The 19,873-nt window shown below is 41.3% G+C and overlaps 1 protein-coding gene across 1 annotated transcript in view; it reads left to right on the forward strand.

Moving 5' to 3' along the window:
• The window catches only part of LOC125882567 (monocarboxylate transporter 2-like), a 46,258-nt gene that overhangs the window by 13,657 nt on the left and 12,728 nt on the right, over nucleotides 1-19,873 (forward strand). The window contains exon 2 of the mRNA XM_049566345.1: nucleotides 5,583-5,828. Coding sequence (XP_049422302.1) covers nucleotides 5,612-5,828 — 217 coding nt within the window. The 5' untranslated portion in view covers nucleotides 5,583-5,611. The remainder of the gene's footprint in view (nucleotides 1-5,582; nucleotides 5,829-19,873) is intronic.

Raw genomic sequence — 19,873 nt, forward strand, 5'->3', positions numbered from 1 at the left:
TTCCTATATAATCTCTCAAGACAGATTCTGCAATTTACACAGTGAGGTTGAACGATGCTGCGCTATAGCCAATCACAATGGAGGGGGCGGGGCCGAGACATGCAGGTAAAATGTGTACCTACAGAAACAGCAAGCTCCACCCACAACGCCGTCTCGTCAGTGTGAAAAACATGGACAACAGCACAACTTACAAGCGTTGTGCATCCACCAGCACACCTTCCACTCCTCACGACAGGAAACTTTTTACTGCCGTTTGGTTCGAGTTGCAGGTAGGAGTGTAACACTGGGGGCACTGCCGGAAGTGAAGCAGAGCAGAGTAAAGTTCAACATAGCACTGCAGTGTGTGAACAGATTTTTCTAAGTCTATTTATCTGTAAATAAATGCTACAAGACCCAAGACAAGTTCTTGTCACAAAGTGGTTACACTGAAGCTGGTTTGCCCTTAAGTTAGTGAGTGAAGTTAGCTGCCTACTGGAACCTGACCAGGCTCTCTTAAGGTGGACTTTAAAGGCTGACGAGCTAAGAAGATACTACTTTATTCATCCCTGCGGGGAAATTCAATTTATTTCACTCTGTTGTCATACACACATAGGCCCAAACTAGGCAAACATGCACAAACAGGACCTATACATGTATTAAATGGAGAGATGTCAGAGAGAGGGGGCTGCTTTAGACAGTGTCTTCTTCAAGGGCACCACAGCAGTGCCCAGGAGGTGAAGTGGCACCTTTCCTAAGCCAAGTCCCTATGGACTGAGCTATAAAATATTTTGTATTTATTTGGATTAATATTCAAGAGTACTTAATACTGTTAAGAGTTAACATTTTGTTCAAGTTCAAATTTGCGTTATTAATGAAAAAGTAGTTTAAAATGCCCTTGAGTGTCGTTTTGTGCGTTATTTTTAATTTAAAGTGTCAGTTCAGGCATTGTACAGGGATCAGTACTATATTATTGGGTCCCTTTCTTCAGCTATACAGTCAAATTTTAAGAATCTTTACCTGCTGTTGACCCCTACTCGTTTTATACAGCAAAGAAATATTGCAAAGCTCAGGTCTGTGGTGTCTCGACCTGAGCTAGAGATGATTATCCATGCTTTTTTGTCCTCCCGACTGGACTACTGTAACTCCTTTTTACTTGCTGAGAAAGTCATCTTTGAACCGTCTTCAAATAATCTAGAACGCTGCTGCTCGGCTGTTAGCCAGGTGCAGCAGGTCAACCCACCCCCATTCCCATTTTAGTTTCTTTACACTGGCTTCCTGTCAGGTTCAAGATTCATTCCAAGATACTTGTTCTCACGTACAGAGCCCACGGTCAGGCACCTGAATACATCAGTGATCTCCTCCATCCATATATCGTCAGTAGGTCTCTTAGGTCTCCTGACTAGGACCTACTGGTTGTCTCACGCTCCTGACTCCAAACAAAAGGTGATTGTGCCTTAAAGTCGTGGCTCCAACACTATGGAACTCTCTTCCATTAGGTTTACAGTCTGCGGACTACTTAGAAAGTTTAAACTAACAACTGAAGACCTATCTTTTCAAAATGGCCTTTGTCCCACTGTAAATTGTCAGGTGCTTGTTCCCTGGTACGTTTCTGTTTTGGGTCCACAGTAGCCTGTATTTGCTCATATTGTTTTAGCACTGGTATTGGAATAAAACCCAAACAAAACCCAGCCCTGATATTGTACAGTATACTGTATACAATACATTGTAGTGTCAAGTCAAGTTGTGCACAGGCTCTGAGTTAGTTTATTTATAGTCACTGGGTAAACTAGTTATCCCCGGGTGTGGACTACTTAAGCACAAACATGTACGGTGCTTCCTTTACTTTTAGATCAGAGTTCATCAATGAAGACAAGAAACTGAATGAGCGCACTTTTTTAATCAAATCATTTAAAAGCAAATATATATTCCTAATCGTTTGAACAAACCTATTTAGTCAAAACCACTTTGAAGTTCATAATTATATTGGTGGCACTCTGCGGCCTCCATACAGGTCAGCAGCTCCTGCTTATTTCCCGTATTTCTTCAAACTGAACACTCTATAGCGACAAATTTATTTATCCGGAAAATGTGTGAGTCATCCCACTAATGGAGTCCTGCTGACACTCAGAGTGCATCTCACTCTATGTGAGTGCAACTGGATCTGGTGAGAGCGCCGACAAGGACAGACAGTGACATCATTTATTGATGTCGTTAGCGGATGTTCACAGGTCATTTACAGACACTGTAAAGACTGAAGTGTCCATTTCCCTTGTAGGGCGTTGATGGCTTTGTCTTAAACAAAGCTTGCTGCTGTGTATTGTGTTGGTTCCTATTTGTCAGCAACATAAGGGACAAAGCACCTTAGCCTTGCATTCAGAAAACTCAACCTGCTCTTTTGGCTGCCACAGAGATTCTTCTGAATGAATTAATTGAGTCAAATAATTACATAGCATAAGCATTTCCAAATCCTTTTTCTTTCATCCACAATAAAACTGTATATTGACATTGTAATCACACTTGAGTGGAGATCATGTTTTGTTGTGTTTGTTGTTACTGTGAATGCCCCAAAGAGAAGAAAAAATGCATTTCAAATTTAAACTTTATTATTATGGATGAGGCATTATGATACATATTATTGCAAAATAAAAATAAACCAGTTAAGTTGGGCACTCCAGTGGTTTAGTGCTTTTAGCATAGCACTTACATAACACTTGGGAATAGCCTACATAAGTAAATTACAAAAAAAAGGGGGTCAACATTGAAGCAGCAGAGACCGTGATATCTTGACTCTACAGTATGCCAGAAAAAGATGTAGTATGTCCCAATACATAGTATGTCAAATGCAGTGTGACAAAAACACCAGGATGTTGTACTACATCTGGTCTGATTTTTGCAGTATGCAAGCCAGCATGCTTTTCTGGCTATTCTGACCCACAATCCTCTGCACAGCGGAAGATTCGTCACATCAACTGAGTTCGAAAACAGATGACAGCTTAATAGCTCCTTGACAGCTGATTGAAATCTGTCAGAAGCCGCAGTATCGGATTACGGCTTATTAAAGTAACTGATGATCAGTCAAACAGTGATAATAAGAATATTAATTGTTTAATTGAACAAAACAGTCATAACTATCACCAACAACAAAAGGACATAGCTATGAAAATAACAATGACAGAGAAATGCATATTCTATTTAATTTTTTTTCTATTATGAACATAACATGTTAGAATATACAACGTATGCAGTTATTACATATTGCAAAGTAACAACAGAGCTCTCTGGGTTGACCTCCATCTTATCTTGGTGAGCTCAGCAAACTACGTTTTGTTTTATCTCCAAGATAATGGATATATAAGCAAGAGGGTCAAAGTTTAGGGCGTAGTCTTATTAAGAAATAGTATGTCCCAACTGTGTGCATACTGCATGCAGCAGTATGGACTTAAGGGCAGCTCTAGCACCTACTATAAGTAAAAAGGAAAAGAGGGTGGCTCATAGGTAGAGTGCATTGTCCACCAATCAGGAGATCAAAAGTCCAATCCCCAGCTCCGCATGTGGACATATCCTTGGGCAAGATACTGAACCCCACATTGCTCCCAATGGTGGCTGTTCCATTGGTGTGTAAGTGCGTGTGAATGGTTACTGAGTAGCAGGTGGCACCATGTATGGTAGCCTCAGCCATCAGTGTGTGAATGTGTGTGTGACTGTGACATGTTTGAGTGGTCCCATGACTAGAAAAGCACTGTACAAGTGCAGACCATTTACCATTTTACAGGACAAACCCTCCAACTTGATATTTGAACCCTGCTACAACATGTAGTGAAAAAATATGGGACCTAACGTAGCAATAATCCACTTTATTCATTTACTTAATTCATTATACATGAAGACATGATTCACTTTGTAAATAGTGAGATATAACCCTCAGTATAACTCTGACCTTAATTTCCTCTGTCTAAGCTAACACTTTATAGTTAGCTAAACAAACATAGCACCTTTTCAGGGCTTCCACTTCCAGACCAAGGGGCAAAGTGGCTGATTGTTTAGGTATGATGAGCAAGTCACATAGCAAGTCACATAGCTGCTCGAGTGGCAGCTATACCCACCCACTTCATATGAGGACATCACATTCTGGGTTTACTGCACCTTATACTTCACTCTGCTGAACTAAGACCTGTTGTCCTCGCTTGTGGATGCTTTTTTGTGCCATCTAGTGGCAGTAAGACCACAATACATTAATCAGTGTAAAAACAAGATGGCAGCCATCTCTGCCAAGTCAGTCTGCAGCTGACCCCGACACAAAAGTTACAAAGCCTGATCATATTTTATGGTTGAAACTTGTTTATTCATTATTAATAATGGTTGTATTTTAATATGGCAACAAATTTGACCAATTTCAGCAACAGTAACAAGTTAAGACACTGTTAATTAGGAAGAACTCATTTAAAGATATTGGGAATTTATCATCAGATCATTGAAGGACATTGGGACTTTATTGTCGTCCACTTTGAGGACACTGGGGCTCTATCATTGTTGACAGTGTTTAGTTTTTTATACTTATCAGGTCCTACTGATCCCAAATAGCTAGGAGAAATTAAAAATGCACACCAAACAAAAGTTCGGGTCTCCACTTATATTCTCCTGTTTTTACAATCAGTAGTATAACCAGGACAAGTAGGCTAAATTTACCTTGATGTGTAAAATCATTTGAACACCCCCAAAACTTGTTCATTGTAATAACTGGCAGCAATTAGTAAGTAACAACCATATTTGGTGAGCCACATCAAGCCCTGTCAAATAATTGCTCACTTGTGATGTTGCAATGCAAACATGAGAAAACATGTTGATTTTTCCACTGGCAGTTCATTTATGTGACACCAAACTGGCTCATCTTTGTGTGTAACGTGAGCTAATTACACAGCTGCAAGTTATTCCTGGCTGATTAGAAAGGCGAAGCTAATGAAGTAAGAGAGCGCCAATGGCTGCCTGTGTTGCACTATGATGTGTACGTGTGTGTCAGCTTGTAAAAAATCCAGAGTATAGTGTGACTGGACAATTTCCACTCTTGCTTTTGCATGTAATTAAGGTGTGTTTGCTTTGTAAACAGCAGCACCTGGTTTAAACACTTCTATGAGTTGGCAGCCTTACCCTGTTTCCATTATTGTGTGAGGGCTGAGGGGTGGGGGGGGGCAAGCTCAAGGTGAATACTAGGCAGGGCAGGTCCGGTGTCTCAGGTGGAGTGAATGCATGCTCTTTAGAACAGATAATTAGTTTTGTGTATGTGTGTGTTTGCACATCTTCTCCAGGATATGGACCTCTAGCATGTCCTTGTCCCTCTCGTGTCATATTACTGCTGGCAGTTGTTCATGTAAATGACAGAGGACAAGCTTTTCACCTTCCTAGTCATCCCACAGCCGTCTGTATACTGTCAATAGGAGCTGGAGCTGGTCATCTTAATGATCTATTTATCATCGGTAATGACCTGTGACATTTTGTGATAAACAACTTCTCAGATTTACACATTATCCAAGAAATAAACCGCAACGAGGAAAAAAGCACATAAGCTGGTTTTAATTTCTTCTCTCCCTTCCTTTCTGTCATTGCAGTGAATAGTCAGCGTTGAGGTGGGCCAGTGATGCCGCCCCCGGCCGCAAACCCGCCCGCCGTGCCCCCACCAGACGGCGGTTGGGGGTGGGCTGTGGTGCTTGCATCTTTCATCTCCATAGGCTTCTCGTACGCGTTCCCCAAGGCCACCACAGTCTTCTTCAAAGACATCCAGCTCATCTTCGATGCCTCCTACAGTCAGATCGCGTGGATTTCCTCCATCATGCTTGCGGTCATGTATGCTGCAGGTGAGTCACTGGTTGGTTTTACCGTCATCTGATTTTAAAGTCACTGACTTTTTAATTCTCCTTACTTTTTGCGTAAGCAAATATAATCAGACTTCAAATATTCGGCCCAAATGCTTGATGTTTCTTATGGGAACACTGAAATCTAAGAGATGGTGATGATAGAAGACATTGTGGCAACTTTGGTTGTAAAATAATGCCCAAAAATTGTTACCAATACCCATAAAGTAATAGTAATACCAATAGAGTACTTCCTTCAAAATCTATAATGTAATTGGAGTGGCGTGTAGTGTAGCCATACTTTCAAGTGTTTTGGTCGCATCTCAGTACGCCATGTCTGTCAGTACACTGTGTTTGACTTCACCACACTTCTGCATGGTTTGTAGCTGCTGCAGGAGTGTGAGCTCTGCACCGTAGACAGTCATGCGAGTCTGCCTGAGCGCACTCACGCTCTAACAGGGCTAACTGTTAGCATCACACATAACGACAGAGTCAAGCTGTTTTTTAGTGTTGGCATGTGTTTGCTCAGACTGTTTAGCGTACCTGTGTTGGATGTTAGCCACTGCTGCTATGTCAGCTCGTTCTAAGAGTGTTTTGAATTAACGAGTGACCCTTAAAGGGTCATCCATCCATTCACGATAACTGTTGAAAACAGGAAGATGATATATTGCCGTCCTCTTGGGTTGTTCTTTGTTTAGTTTTTAATTTCAATATCAAAACATTGAGCTGATACAGAGAGTAGAGTGGCTCCGAAGAAGGCAGCAACGGAAAGTTTGCTTATATGACAAGCTCAGACCCCTGGCGTAAAAAGCATTGAAAGCAGGTATTGTCTGACTGAAGATGTTTTGATACTTCATGCTAATGGGTTGTTTCAGTTTATACCCTAACAACTTACAACAAGCTCATTTAGTGTCAGCTATCAACCACCAGCAATTAAAACTCTCTGTCCCTTCAGCTTTTAGGAGGACCCATCGTGCTGTTAAGTTTGTATTCCACTCAGAAAGTAGAAGCTATCTAAACTTACTATCTCTCCTCCACAAAGTGGTACCTAGTTAGCCTAGCTCGCTAATGTTACCACAGATTCCTATTTGATGCTTCTTTTTGTTCATGTTCTTTCAACACTCTCTGAGTCACTGGCAGCTCCTCCTCACTCAGGGATGTGCCTGTCCCACTTGATACAAAGGAGGAAGTTTAGCTATTGTTAGCAAGAAGTAGTCCTGTGGCCTTGGCATTTAGCACATTATGCCCTTACTGAAATACCAGTGAAGTCACAGAGTAACTTGACGTGTTGGTGACGAATGTTGCCACCAGTGCATCCAAGCCAATGCAGTAGCCAAGTGTCAGCCAGTAGAAGACAATTGATGTGCATATTTCAAACATAACTCAAATACTTTGGACTAAAATATCAAGTGTGTACCTGAATCCATCAACAACACAATTAAATACCAATGTACACTGGTTTTCAACTGGAAAAAAATGGGTTTGGTGGTTTAGTTACTCTTTAATATCTTTGCAAACAGGAAGTCCAGTTCCCCCCAAAAGTGTGAAGAGGGCATAAGCAGCTATATTTTCTTTATTGTACTGTTATAATTATGATGTTGTTCACCCCAGTACTGCAGGGGTGCTTGATTCCATGTCCTACTGTATGTGTTAACTATGATCCTCCAGATCACTGAATGAATCTCTTTAAGATTTCATTTTGTCACACATGCTGTCGCTGTTATTTTTGAGGGAAGGAGCTGGTGTGTTGTTTCTTGAGCAAACCAGAAAGTATAACTCATTCTGTGGTGATTTATTTAACAGTGTTTGGTTTTGTGGAGCTCTCAGTGAACTCATACACTTTGTGTGTTGTTTTTTGTCCTGCCTCAAGATACAGTAGGAATTAGCCACGATAGAGATGGAAGTAGGTTGTGTCATCAGATCATGACCTGGATTCAAAACCGCCTCATCACAGGACGGGAGCAGAGTGTCACATGCTTTGCCTTAGGACAAAGGAAAAAAAAATCCATTGCTAAGATAAAGCAACAAGAGTACATGGTAGGTTTGGGTAATGATTTACTGGGAGCCCGTGGAGCCAGGATAAGAGAAAGTTGTGGATAAAATGGCATTTTTATTATAAAAGCTCGCAGCAAAGAAAAAAGTACTTTATATAAATTCAGACTGGTTTTAAATGTTGTTGCAAATTACAGTGCTACAGCTGGTCCTGCGTTGCTCCCCGAATAAGGAAACTTTGAGGGCTCAGAGTGTGTTTTCTGCAGGTCATTTTCTCCACCATATTGCTCTGATCACCTGCTGTATTTCCCCACTTTGGCTTCAGCCCCACGGCTGCCATCTGTCCACACTGTAATCCTCCTGTCACTCGATGTACTGCTGTTGTCACCATCTGCACCGGTCAACAGCAGGCCTGGAAAGCCCATTTCTTATGTTGTATAGTGAGGCTTCCACCAGAAGCAGCAAAAGAATTTAAGTAAAGGCTTCATTCTTATTATAGCTGTGAGCAATAAATACTTTAATACATAACTGTAAGAATATTTTGTATTGTGGACACTATCTGTCAAACACAAGTAACAGCAGGAAATGCTGGTTAATCAGTTACTGCCATGTTGACTAGTCTCTGAAATCTCATTAAATCAGACTAATAAATCTCTCCGGACAACAGCTTATTCGTTTAGCTTATTAAAGATATGTTGGTATCAGTATATGTGTCAGCTGATAAGTAACAAGACATGTCAGTAAATTACACAGTACAGTAGGTTATATAGGTTCGGTGTGCAAGCAACCTTATGTAAATGATGGGATCTCACAAACGTGTACCTTCTCATGAACAGGTGGCATTCATAAAGATTTAAACAAGCAATCTGCAACATGTATGTGCAGGTTTGCAGAAACTGGCTTGGACCTCTCATACCAGTACACCTCAGAAAGATGGAATAGATAGTTAGGATAAAAATAAATAAATGAGTCCCAGTGTCTACCAGAAAACTAACAAGTTTATTTTTCAATCTTAAAACCTCTCGCTCAGTATAAAAGTTATTTTTAATACAAATATTAGTCCTTCCTAATCCAAGTGCTAAATGTCAAATGTGTGATGTCATAGGGCATAAAGCCTGGAGCTGCTCCATAGACAATGGATGGTGAAAGATGTTACAAATGACCGAGAGGAATGCTCTGAGTATATGGGTCCATTTTCTGTTTCAGAGCTTAAAGCACTACAATAGACTGAAGATCATTTGGGTATAAAAAAAAACACGAAACAAAACATTTAGTAGGTCCACAAAATCAGGCTCCCATTTGTTGTCTATGGAGTAGCTCCAGACTTTATACTTGATAACATCACAGGTTTAAGACTTACTTCTCTGGGGCTAGTTGCACAAAACACCTTAAGTTATCCTTTAAGTTTCTTTGTTAACCTCTGACCTCACTGAGAGAGCAGCACTCATGAAAAGTGAGCCATGTCACGAGTGCTGCCTTAGCTTTACAGTGACTGTCAATGTCATAATCATGTGCTGACAGCATCAATACGTGCGGTTACTAAGCGATCGGCTCTTGTTTTCTCATTCATTCATATTGATCGCACCCATCAGCTATTCATTAAACATCTGCTCTGTTGTTCTGCCTCTTACGCTGATGAAGCAATCACTGTTTGAATGTCTAACACCTCCCTAATTCCCCACTGCTTTGTGTGTGTGTATTGGTGTTTACACAGTCCAGTCATTACTGTGAAGCTGCCTAATAATGAGCAACATCCTCAGACACACAGAAATATTAATCCAATCACTTCAGATTGCAGATCGGACCTTGCTATGTTATCACTATGGTCCAGAGAAAATGTTGTGTCCACAACCTGCCGACCGCTTACAACCTCAAAATTAATATCAAGCTTGTTGTGACGGACAGTTACATAAGCCAATAGGGTTGGACCCACAATCCTTTAATTTTAGTGATGAAAATGTTTAAATCTAAACTGTGTTTGCTGTCAACTACAACGTTTCTGTCAGTCAACTGAGCAATCAGATTCCAGATTGATCAATTTGTCCGACACTTACCAGCTATTACCTGCAAAACTAATGACATTCCCATCATCCTCAGCTGTATTTGGACAAGAATGCATACACTACGTTTTCACACAAATAACACGAGGAATAATAAAACCAGGAGAGTTTCAGGAGACATAGTGGAGAAGCATTCAGTAAAAAAATTTGCGGAAGTAAATGACACCTGATATGACAGGTCTGTCAGTCAGTGTCACTTAATAATATCCCTGTCCCTCCCTGTCTGACTGCATTCTCAACCTGTATTGCTCAGTCTGTATCTGCATTATCTTTAAAATAATTACAATAATTTACAATTGCAATCGCCCAAATTTCCCTCAGGATTAATAAAATGAGATCTTCTGCTCTGTTTGCCGTCATGTTTCACTCTGTAGAACTGTGATCTAATAAATCAGCAGTTGTAGAAATGTGGAAACTGCGTCATCAAGGCTGACGAGCATTATCTGGGAAACATCATGTAATTCACTTTACATGACGTTAATTTTAATCCTGTTTGATGGGTTAGTGTCTGTTAATGAGTCATAAGAAATCATGAATCAACCGTAAGGGTAGATGTTCCCTGGAAGCAAGCTTGGTAGGGATGCACCAGTTGTGAAATTCTGGGTTGGTGTGGATGTATAAAATAACACTTTGGCTGATAGCTGATATTGATACTGTTGTTGTTTAATTTGTTTTTGTTGGCATTTATTCCCCATTTTGCGCATGTAAAACAAACAAAATGTTTTAAGTCAGCCCTGTGGTAGTAAGAAAGTAAGTAAATTTTATTTATATAGCACTTCTCACAGAGAGGACTCACAAAGTGCTTCACAAGATAAAATACAAAAAATACAATAACAGAAACAATGCAAAATACACAAAAAAAAGTAAAGTACAGCGAAATACAGAGATGATACAGTGGACAATTAATGGAATGCAAGCCTAAACAGATGTGTTTTTAACTGCTTTTTAAAAATGTCCACGGAAGAGGCCGCTCTCAGCTCATGAGGTAGTGCATTCCACCATTTCGGTGCAACAGCCTTAAAGGCTCTATCACCTTTCTTCTTTAACCTTGTGTGAGGGACAGTAAGTAGGTGGCCTTCAGCGGACCGCAGTGACTTGACAGGACAGTGAAAGGACACCAGATCTGCAGGTGCTTGACCATGGAGGGCTCTGTAAGTGATGGTTAGAATCTTGTGCTGGATCCTGAAATTAACAGGGAGCCAGTGCAAGGATGCCAGAACTGGAGTGATGTGAGTGAACTTATGAGATCTGGACAGAAGCCTGGTGGCAGCGTTCTGGACTAGTTGGAGGCGGTCTAATGAAGTTTTATTGAGACAGGTGAAAAGAGAATTACAGTAATCTAGACGTGAGGAAATAAAAGCATGGATGATCATTTCTAGCTTGGAATAAGTTAACATGGATCTGAGTTTGGAAATGTTTTTGGGTGGAAAAAGCAGGAGCGAGTGACAGTTTTGATGTGGTCATCGAAGAGCATGGCCTGATCAAATGTGACCCCAAGGTTTCTCAACTTGGGGCGCACATTTGCACTGAGGGACCCTAAGCAGCTGGCCACTTTAGATGCTGAGGCATCAGGTGCAAAAATTATAATCTCAGTTTTAGCAGCGTTTAACTGAAGGGAGTTAGAAGCCATCCAGTCCTTAATTACATTCATACAATCGTACAGTGAGTCAATTCCATTGGTCCTATCAGGGTTAAAAGAAAAATATAACTGGAGGTCATCTGCATACATATGGTATGAGATACCTTCAAAATTGCTGATGACATCTCTGAGAGGGAGCATGTATAGCGTAAAGAGGATAGGCCCAAGCACTGAACCTTGGGGCACCCCGCAAGAAAGGGGGGCAAACTCTGATTTATGAGGGCCAACAGCCACAGAAAAGGATCAATCAGACAGATAGGATTTAAACCAATGGAGGGCAGTCCCTGAGATTCCTACCCTGTCTATCAGCCTGTCTAAAAGGATGTGGTGATCAACAGTGCCAAAGGCTGCACTGAGATCAAGCAGAACCAGGATAGTGGATTTACCGGCATCGGAGGCCATCATGATGTCATTGGAGACCCTGAGTAGAGCAGTTTATGTGGAATGTAACTGACGATAACCGGACTGAAATTTATCTAAGATACTGTAACTGTTCAACGCTGTCACTAACTGGTTTGCAACTACTTTTTCTAGAATCAGTCAGTCAGGCGGTCTGGCCAGGGTGTACCCCGCTGCTCGCCCAGTGTCAGCTGGGATAGGCTCCAGCCCCCCCGCTGGCGACCCTGTACCAGAATAAGCAGTTGCGGAAAGTCATTCAGCCCTTTGATTGAGCACAACTTCAACTATTCAAATTCATGACACAACCTTTAATATAACCGTCTTTTACATAAGAAACATCTTGAAAAAAAAACTGCTTCAAAAGCCTTTCTATAATATGTAATACATCACACTTCCCTCTCTAATATCTATTTCATATTGCTGTGAAGACATCAACAGATTTCTCTGTCAAACAGCTGCATTTATTCAGGTTTCCAGTCAAAAACTACATTGTACAAGATTGCATTTTAACAAATCATGATAACATTTAAAATCTACTATCACCCAATGCAAATTCTTACTGAATAGAGCTTGAACGCATCATAATTTAACAATCTCCGTTAGCAGTTAGTTCCAATCACAGGCGGCTAACAGCTAATGCTAACTACTCTCCAATGCACTGACAGTGAGTTTACTACATTTTCTCATCCCAAAGGCGTACCGGGAAGATCTCTGTTCGCCTCATACATGTTCTCTATTGTTCCCAGGACAACAGGATGCCATCCTTCTCAAGCACTGCTTTTTAGCCTGAGCAAAATGACATGTAATGTAGACTGAGTTGCCGGAAGTTCGCTGCATAGATCAGCCTCTCATTGGGCGGAACGAGCCACCCGCTGAAGTCCCGCCCTACCACCTCTGGTTGTGTAGTTTTCAACACATCCTTTACTAACTTTTGAGGTGTTTGATCTTGCTGGGAGCCATTTTTCTGCCATGGTTCACGTCCTGTAGGCAATATTTTTGTGGGCGTGTTACACCAAAACCTGTTTTCCCCCCGGCAATATTTTTGCAAGCGCACCGTTGCTGTGGCACTGCGAAGAACGATTATGATTGGTTGAAAGAAATTAAAAAAAGCCGGGGCATTTTTTTCTCCAATCTTAAAGTGAGAGTCGGCGCAGCCAGACCTTTCTTTTCTTGAGAAAGGTCTGGTGAGCGAGACTACATGTAATGTGACAAAATGGAAACATCGGCCACTGCCATTGGAGTGACGGATAACAATGTACGGCCACTAAACTGGTCAATCTCTATAGCTCAGCTCCATTAAATGTAACACAATGTTATGCTAATAACTAAGGAATACCACCAATGCTTTGAGATGGCTGTCAGAGATGGTAGAGGTGTGGAGTCGCACCTATAACTCACACAAGGTATCATGGAGTCCTGGAGTAAGGTGGCCTCATGTAACCCTCCCTGATAATATGCATTGTCCGTTGCCTGAACAATCATGCAAATCACTCTGCACATCTTTTCCAGGACATTGTAATATAGTTGTAATGTACCGTTGCCATTGTGAAAGAGGGGAAAGCGAGGACCATTTGTTTTGTACTAGGTGTAAGCTTGTAAATGAAGTGGAACTAGGTGTGGTTCAAAGCTGTACACTCCACAGACGGCTCTCATTCAGTGTCACTGACTGTTCATGGGAAAAAAAACAGGGTTGGGCGTGTTTCAGCTCTTCGGCGCAATCCTTAACAGATTTGCATCAGACAGCTGTGAGCCAACCATCCCTCACTCTCCCAGCACAGCGAGCGTCGCTCTGTGATGACGTGTTAAAGCTGTGTGTTTGTGTTGGATCAGTGTCGCTAATCCAGACACACAGAGAAAGAGGCTTGACCTTGGGGCGAGGTAGTGTGGCAACACACGTGTAATGTTCACTGTCAGCTATGAACACAGGTAGGTGCCAGGGTGACGCATAAACCATAGAGCAAACCTGTTTGTCAGGTGGCAAACTGAAACAGAAGCTTGTGTTTCACTCAAGCATTGAAGTAATTATACTTTCATTTATGAAAACATATTTTTCCATTCTTGTCTAATACGCCAGGTGCCATTAACTTGTTTTTATTTCCACTATGATAAAGACCCAGTTGGTGCTTTAAGCCATTATTCCCAACTAAATAAAAGCCTTTAACAATTTTCTCTTTGCTCTACCTGAGAGTCCCTGAAGAACGTTTTCATGAACATGAAAAGTCTTTTCTACTTTAGCAGCACCATGAGGTTTCCTGCATGTGTAACTGATTGAGCACTTAGCCTCAGCAGTCTTTTACTGTGCATATTACTGTGGATTAGATAATCAATAGAGCATGCTGTGATACAGTTTTCATATTTCTTCAACAAAGACATTTAAATATTGTCAGTGAGTTCTGTGAATTGTCCAAATTAATGGAGTGATTGCTATGATCAGCATTTATTCTTGGGACAACTGAGTCTGCCATAGTCACGTGTATTTATTCGCTCCAGCTCCGACTGCCTCTGATTGCAGGTGATGGAAATACAGAAACCCGGGTGGAAGGGCTAATTTTAGCTTCTTTCTCAGCGTGACACAAAGATGGGCAGCCACAAAATACCGTCTGTCTCTGGCAGACACAGACAGACAGACTGGCCTGTCCGTGACATCAAACGTGACACACTAGGGAAAAAAAAGAGGGTATTCTCGTCTACTGTCAATGAGAGAAAGGAGTCTATTTTTTACAGATATTTAAAAAAATCTGCCTACACAGGCTAAATCTGGTGGGGAAAGGGTACAAGAATGGGGATGTGGTTAACAGTTGGACATTAATCTCTTACCATGGCAACCAGATTGTATTCTAGCATACGTGTCGAAGCGATAACATGGATATTAGCACAGGTATCAATAGTAGTCACTCTAACATAAGTTATGGGGTGGAAGATTTTACTCCAGTGCCTATAGTTCCCCATTGATCCACAGTTTTGGTGGTAAGTTGCCTAGCATACTTTTGCTGCAAAAAACATTGATGAAGTGAGATGAACAGGCTGAAAACTTTATCGTATTAGATAAAATACAGTAGATGTTGACAAAGTTTTCCTTTGGGGAATTGAAAAAAGGTAATAAATTTCAATGTATCGCAATATATTTAGTGCAATACTCATCATACCGTAACTTGTTTAAAATCGCACAAATGTTATATCGTGACTTAAAGCGACACTTACCTTTCTGGAAATTTTACACTTTTCTTTGTTTAGGTTAAAATGCTATTAATAAGCTGATGGCACACTAAAATGTAAGTGAATTCCACCAGAGATGAAAACTCAAAATTATACCATTCTCATATGGTTCTAAGAAAACTCCGGTCTGAATGCAATGATTGGTCGGAGTTTTCTCCTGTCCTGTCTGTCTTCCCCACGTGGAGGCCTCCGACTGACATAACCGCTCGCGCCACATCATCGCAAAAATGATAAAAAAAAAGAAGTTCAGTTGAGTTCATAACGTTATAAATGACAACACAGCATCCAGTCGCTAATGGCCTACTGTAGCGTAGCCTCTGAAACATTAACGTTATCTTCCCTGTGCGTTTCCACTGACTAGTAACGTTAACGCTACTATCTAACGTTAGCACTGTAACCTTATTCTAAAACTCATCAGTAATCAATGACTCTGGTTGAGTTTTAAAACTCTGGTGTTGCATTTGTAACGTTACACTCGCCCTCCTCTTCCTTGTGTCTAACGTTACCTTGCCAACAACTACATCTATCTTAGACGTAATGAGGACGTAACGGAGGAGGGGGATGGGACTTTGGAGGGAGGCGGGAGTTGTGGATGTTCAAATTTTTTCTAAGTGCTGTGTGAAATGTAAGAAAGGTAAGAGTCCCTTTAAGTTTTGTGTTAACATTGTACCGTGGATCCTCTGGTGATTCCCACCCCTAGTGGCTACACAGTGCAACTCATTGTGTAGGCTACAGTTTTGGAGCGGCCAAGAAAAATTGACAACCGGAAAAATGCTATTTTATCTGCGTGTTAAGCTACGTTAAAGTTTATTAATAGATTATGCGGTATCAGAATGACTCTATCTTTTAAGTATAGTGTAGAAATAATGTTTTGATTCTTTCTCGCAGTTATCTTTAGCATCAGTTTTCATCATCCAGTACAACCACAGTCGGATCTGCTGGCCACTGAGCAGCTCCACTGATAATGGCTTTGCTCAAAGCAGCCCTGGTGGTAACATTACCATGTTAGCATCATCCACTGTGATGCTGGTTACTGCTACACAGCTCTAAACTTCACCTCAGAGCCTCATGTCAACTTAAACTGTGGATAAACTTTTATCACAGAAATAAACTGGGGTTAGGCTGGTTTACCCTTCATCATGTCCCCTGTAAAACGTCTGTGTAATGGGTCTGCAGCCAGACACAGTCACTTCAGAACACCATGTCTGTGTCCTCTTGCAGCAGAACAGCTTTTAAAAGTTGTTTGCTTCCATTTCTGTCGACTTTATCCCATTTAAAGTGTGACGGATAGCCAGCATCCTCACATCATCACGAGCCGTACCAGCCTCTTCGCCGCAGCTCACATTAAAGGGTCGTGGAAAAAACGGTTAGACACATTTCTATATGTGTCATTCCCTTTTGGGATCTAGGTGGTTATATTTAGTTGGGGTTTTGTCCACTGTGTAATGAAGTCCACGCCGCGTCTGGCCAGAAGATGATAAGCCTTTTTCAAGGGAGGTAATGTGCAGGCTCAGGGGCTTCCTCATCTCGGCCGATTCGGGTCCCACTGAGCCCCAGAGAATACTGATCACTGCTGTGGATGCAAATGAGGGGAACTTTCCTCAAGGTCGAAAAAAGATTCATGCAGAGCAAATTAAGTCAGATGACTCTTCGCCCGTTGTGGCTTTTTAAATTGCACTGGGCCTGGCAGAAATATGATACATCTTCTGGCTGGTAATGAGAGTATTATTTCAAAAAAAAAAAAAAAAAATACATCTTTCATTACTTTTCTCTCCCTACTCGATTTACACCTCCTGTGCTTAAAATTCAGCAAAGGGAAAGGAGACAGCGTCAATTATAAGATGCAGATTCCTAAAAAGTTCTTTGAGCAGCCGCATTATTCATAAAATGTGATGTACCAAGATATAGAAAACTGATCAAATATTCTCATATACCTCAAGAGGAAGAACGTACACAACAGAACACAAAGTAACACAAATATAATGTAAAATGTAGACTTCAATCAGAAATTCAGTGAACCGAGTCGTAATTCGGAAATTCAAAACATATTGAGCTTCCTTGGAAAAAAACAACCTTCTTCACTCCGGAAACTTATTGGCTTTTCTGAAATTAGTTATGAGTCACCTCATTAGTGGACGGAACATTTACAGTGATAACGGAGAATACAGATGCTGACTCATTAGTGCAGAGGAAAGTCATTTCAGATTTCAAAATGCTTTTTCCGTTCATCTTGTATTCGGAGACTGGCAGGGCTGAACTCACAACAAATGTCTGTAACTATCATTTCTACCAGTCATACGAACATTTTAAAGCTGAATTAATTCACAGTTTTATATTAACAGTGGATCAAATTAGGGATATGTACTAGGGTTGTACCAATGGGCGATCCGATCGCCCATTGGCGATAGAAGGGTTGTTTCACAATGTCTTTTTTTAAATGACGATGAGCGCGTGTGTGGAGCATGCTGACGAGATCGAGGCTGAACGAGGCTGAGTGAGAGGAGACAGAGGGAGGCTGATTAGTGAGAGAGCGGAGGGTGGGGGGATCAACGCCTCCACCCGCTCGACACAAGCATACTCGGGCGTACTATAAGCGGAGCAGACTCTGCGAGGAATGTCTGCAGTCACTCGGGCTTTCATAGTCGAGCGCACTTCCACGTTGTAGTTTCTTGTAAAAATGTCCGTGAAAAATCCCAGATGCGAAAAATACACGCCGAGCAGTCACTGGTGCGCGGAGTCCGCGCGGTCGTAAAATCTGACCCCCCCCCCCCCCCCCCCCGTGACATCGTTCATCTGCGATTTCACTAGATGGCGATAGGACGACAGGATATGGACAAGATCGCCCAACTCTAATATGCACTATTAGGGGCCATACATATGCCAATGTAGACGCATGGCAGGCGGCTATAAACGCCAGAGCACACCTTCCTGGCATGGACTCATTCCCGAGCACCTATTTTTCAGGGCGCAACCAATCACAGATATCTTTCCCTTCTTCCGTAAATGTCAGTCATTGGTAAATATGGAAGTGTTTATCATTTTAGTTCTCGGCTACCCAGAGCGTTACATCTGGAAGAAGATCAGCTCTACACTCAGGATCTCAGACGCAACCTGCCGCCGCTGTTTTGAAAGCTGGCTCAGTTTTGACTATTTTGTGTTGAGTGTTTTCTTACATTAAGACAACAAGACTGGGTCTAAACTTCTATTTAAAGGTACACTACACAGGATTGTCGGTTACTGTCTGCGAACACCCTTGCCAGTGAGAGTTTGTTGGGCATTTTGCCTCGCTTTGTTTTTCGGCGCTGTGGGGGTACACGCCCACAAACATCCCAAACACAGAAAAAAAAGACGACGCTGAAAAGACAGACTCTGCTAAAAATTCACTGCCACACACTTCTATTGAGTCATAACTTATAATTTAGAGGTATTACTTCTGTGAGTCCTTGAAAAATTCTGTATAGTATGTTTTTAAACATTAGGAAAATTACTTGTTAGGAGCATCCTGACACTATATGATCAAAAGATGTCCGTTGTAGTGATGAACCCACAGAGAATTATCACCTAACTCTGCCATTCCTGTTAGCTTAACAAATCTTCGTAGCATTTTTCAGCTTGTTTTGGTTTTCTGGCCTGCAACTTTAGTGTCGTGGTTCAGTGTCACCACACTCATGAAATTTGTTTCCAGCAGCAGACAGCAACAGCAACAACAAACTTTGATAAACCCACTGTTGAAAGCTGTAAACTGAACCACCATGTTGAAAACAGTTGACCCAAAACGAAGCACTACAGCTAAACAGTACACTAAAATATGTACATTTGAGATGATAAATAGGTGATTCAAAGACAGATGATTGATTCATATTTGGTCAGCGCTGCCTAGTTTGACAGTTTGACTGGAGTTTATGGGCAGTGACTGACATGATTACCAGCTGCGTTAGAGACTCCTCAGCTCTGATTGGTTGTTTTCACTTAGCCGCGGGGAAATTTAGCACAGTGGTTCCCACCTGGTGGTTTGCAGTACAAAACTGGGTCATGGCCCATTCTGAATGGACCACAACTGACTCGTGAACCCTTTTTTTTTTTTTTTAAGTACAGTATATTTCTAGCACAGAGCTTTTAATTTGATGTGCCATCTTCTGCTGCAGAGTGAGTGACTAACAGACAGCTACTTAACAGAGACGGTGAACAAGCTCAACGAAATGGCCAAACACAAGTATGATGCTGAATGTATTAAACTGTGTGGACCTCGAACTAATGACTAAGTGGCTGTGACATTTTACTGGGGCGGCTTGGTTAAAATTGTTGTGGTTGATCTTTGTTTCACTTTTAATTGAATCATTTAGATAATATGGGTAAACTGGGGATCTTGTTTCAACCTAATTAACCCAATTTAAGACTTTTTCTGCTGGCTCTCTGTAACAAAGAGATCCCAGCTGCTTGAATGTAAACCATAGACTGTATAAAATAATGTGTAATGATGTAAACATTACATACCCAGCAAATTACAGAAATAAGAAAGTGCTTTGTCATTTGCTTTATTTATGAGTGAAATGAATTGTGATGTATGCGGCTCCTTTGCACACTGTGTAGCTTAAAGATATGACTGATGCACCTGATCCGTATCTTAAAAACATTATGTAGAACAGAAAATGATATGTAAGCCTTCTGTCATCCTTCACTCTGTCAGCTACCTCGCTCTAATTGATTTAGCACGAGACAATGGGAGTGCCATGTTTAAAAAC

The sequence above is a fragment of the Epinephelus fuscoguttatus genome, linkage group LG22 (assembly GCF_011397635.1).
Source record: "Epinephelus fuscoguttatus linkage group LG22, E.fuscoguttatus.final_Chr_v1".
Taxonomy (NCBI): Eukaryota; Metazoa; Chordata; class Actinopteri; order Perciformes; family Serranidae; genus Epinephelus; species Epinephelus fuscoguttatus.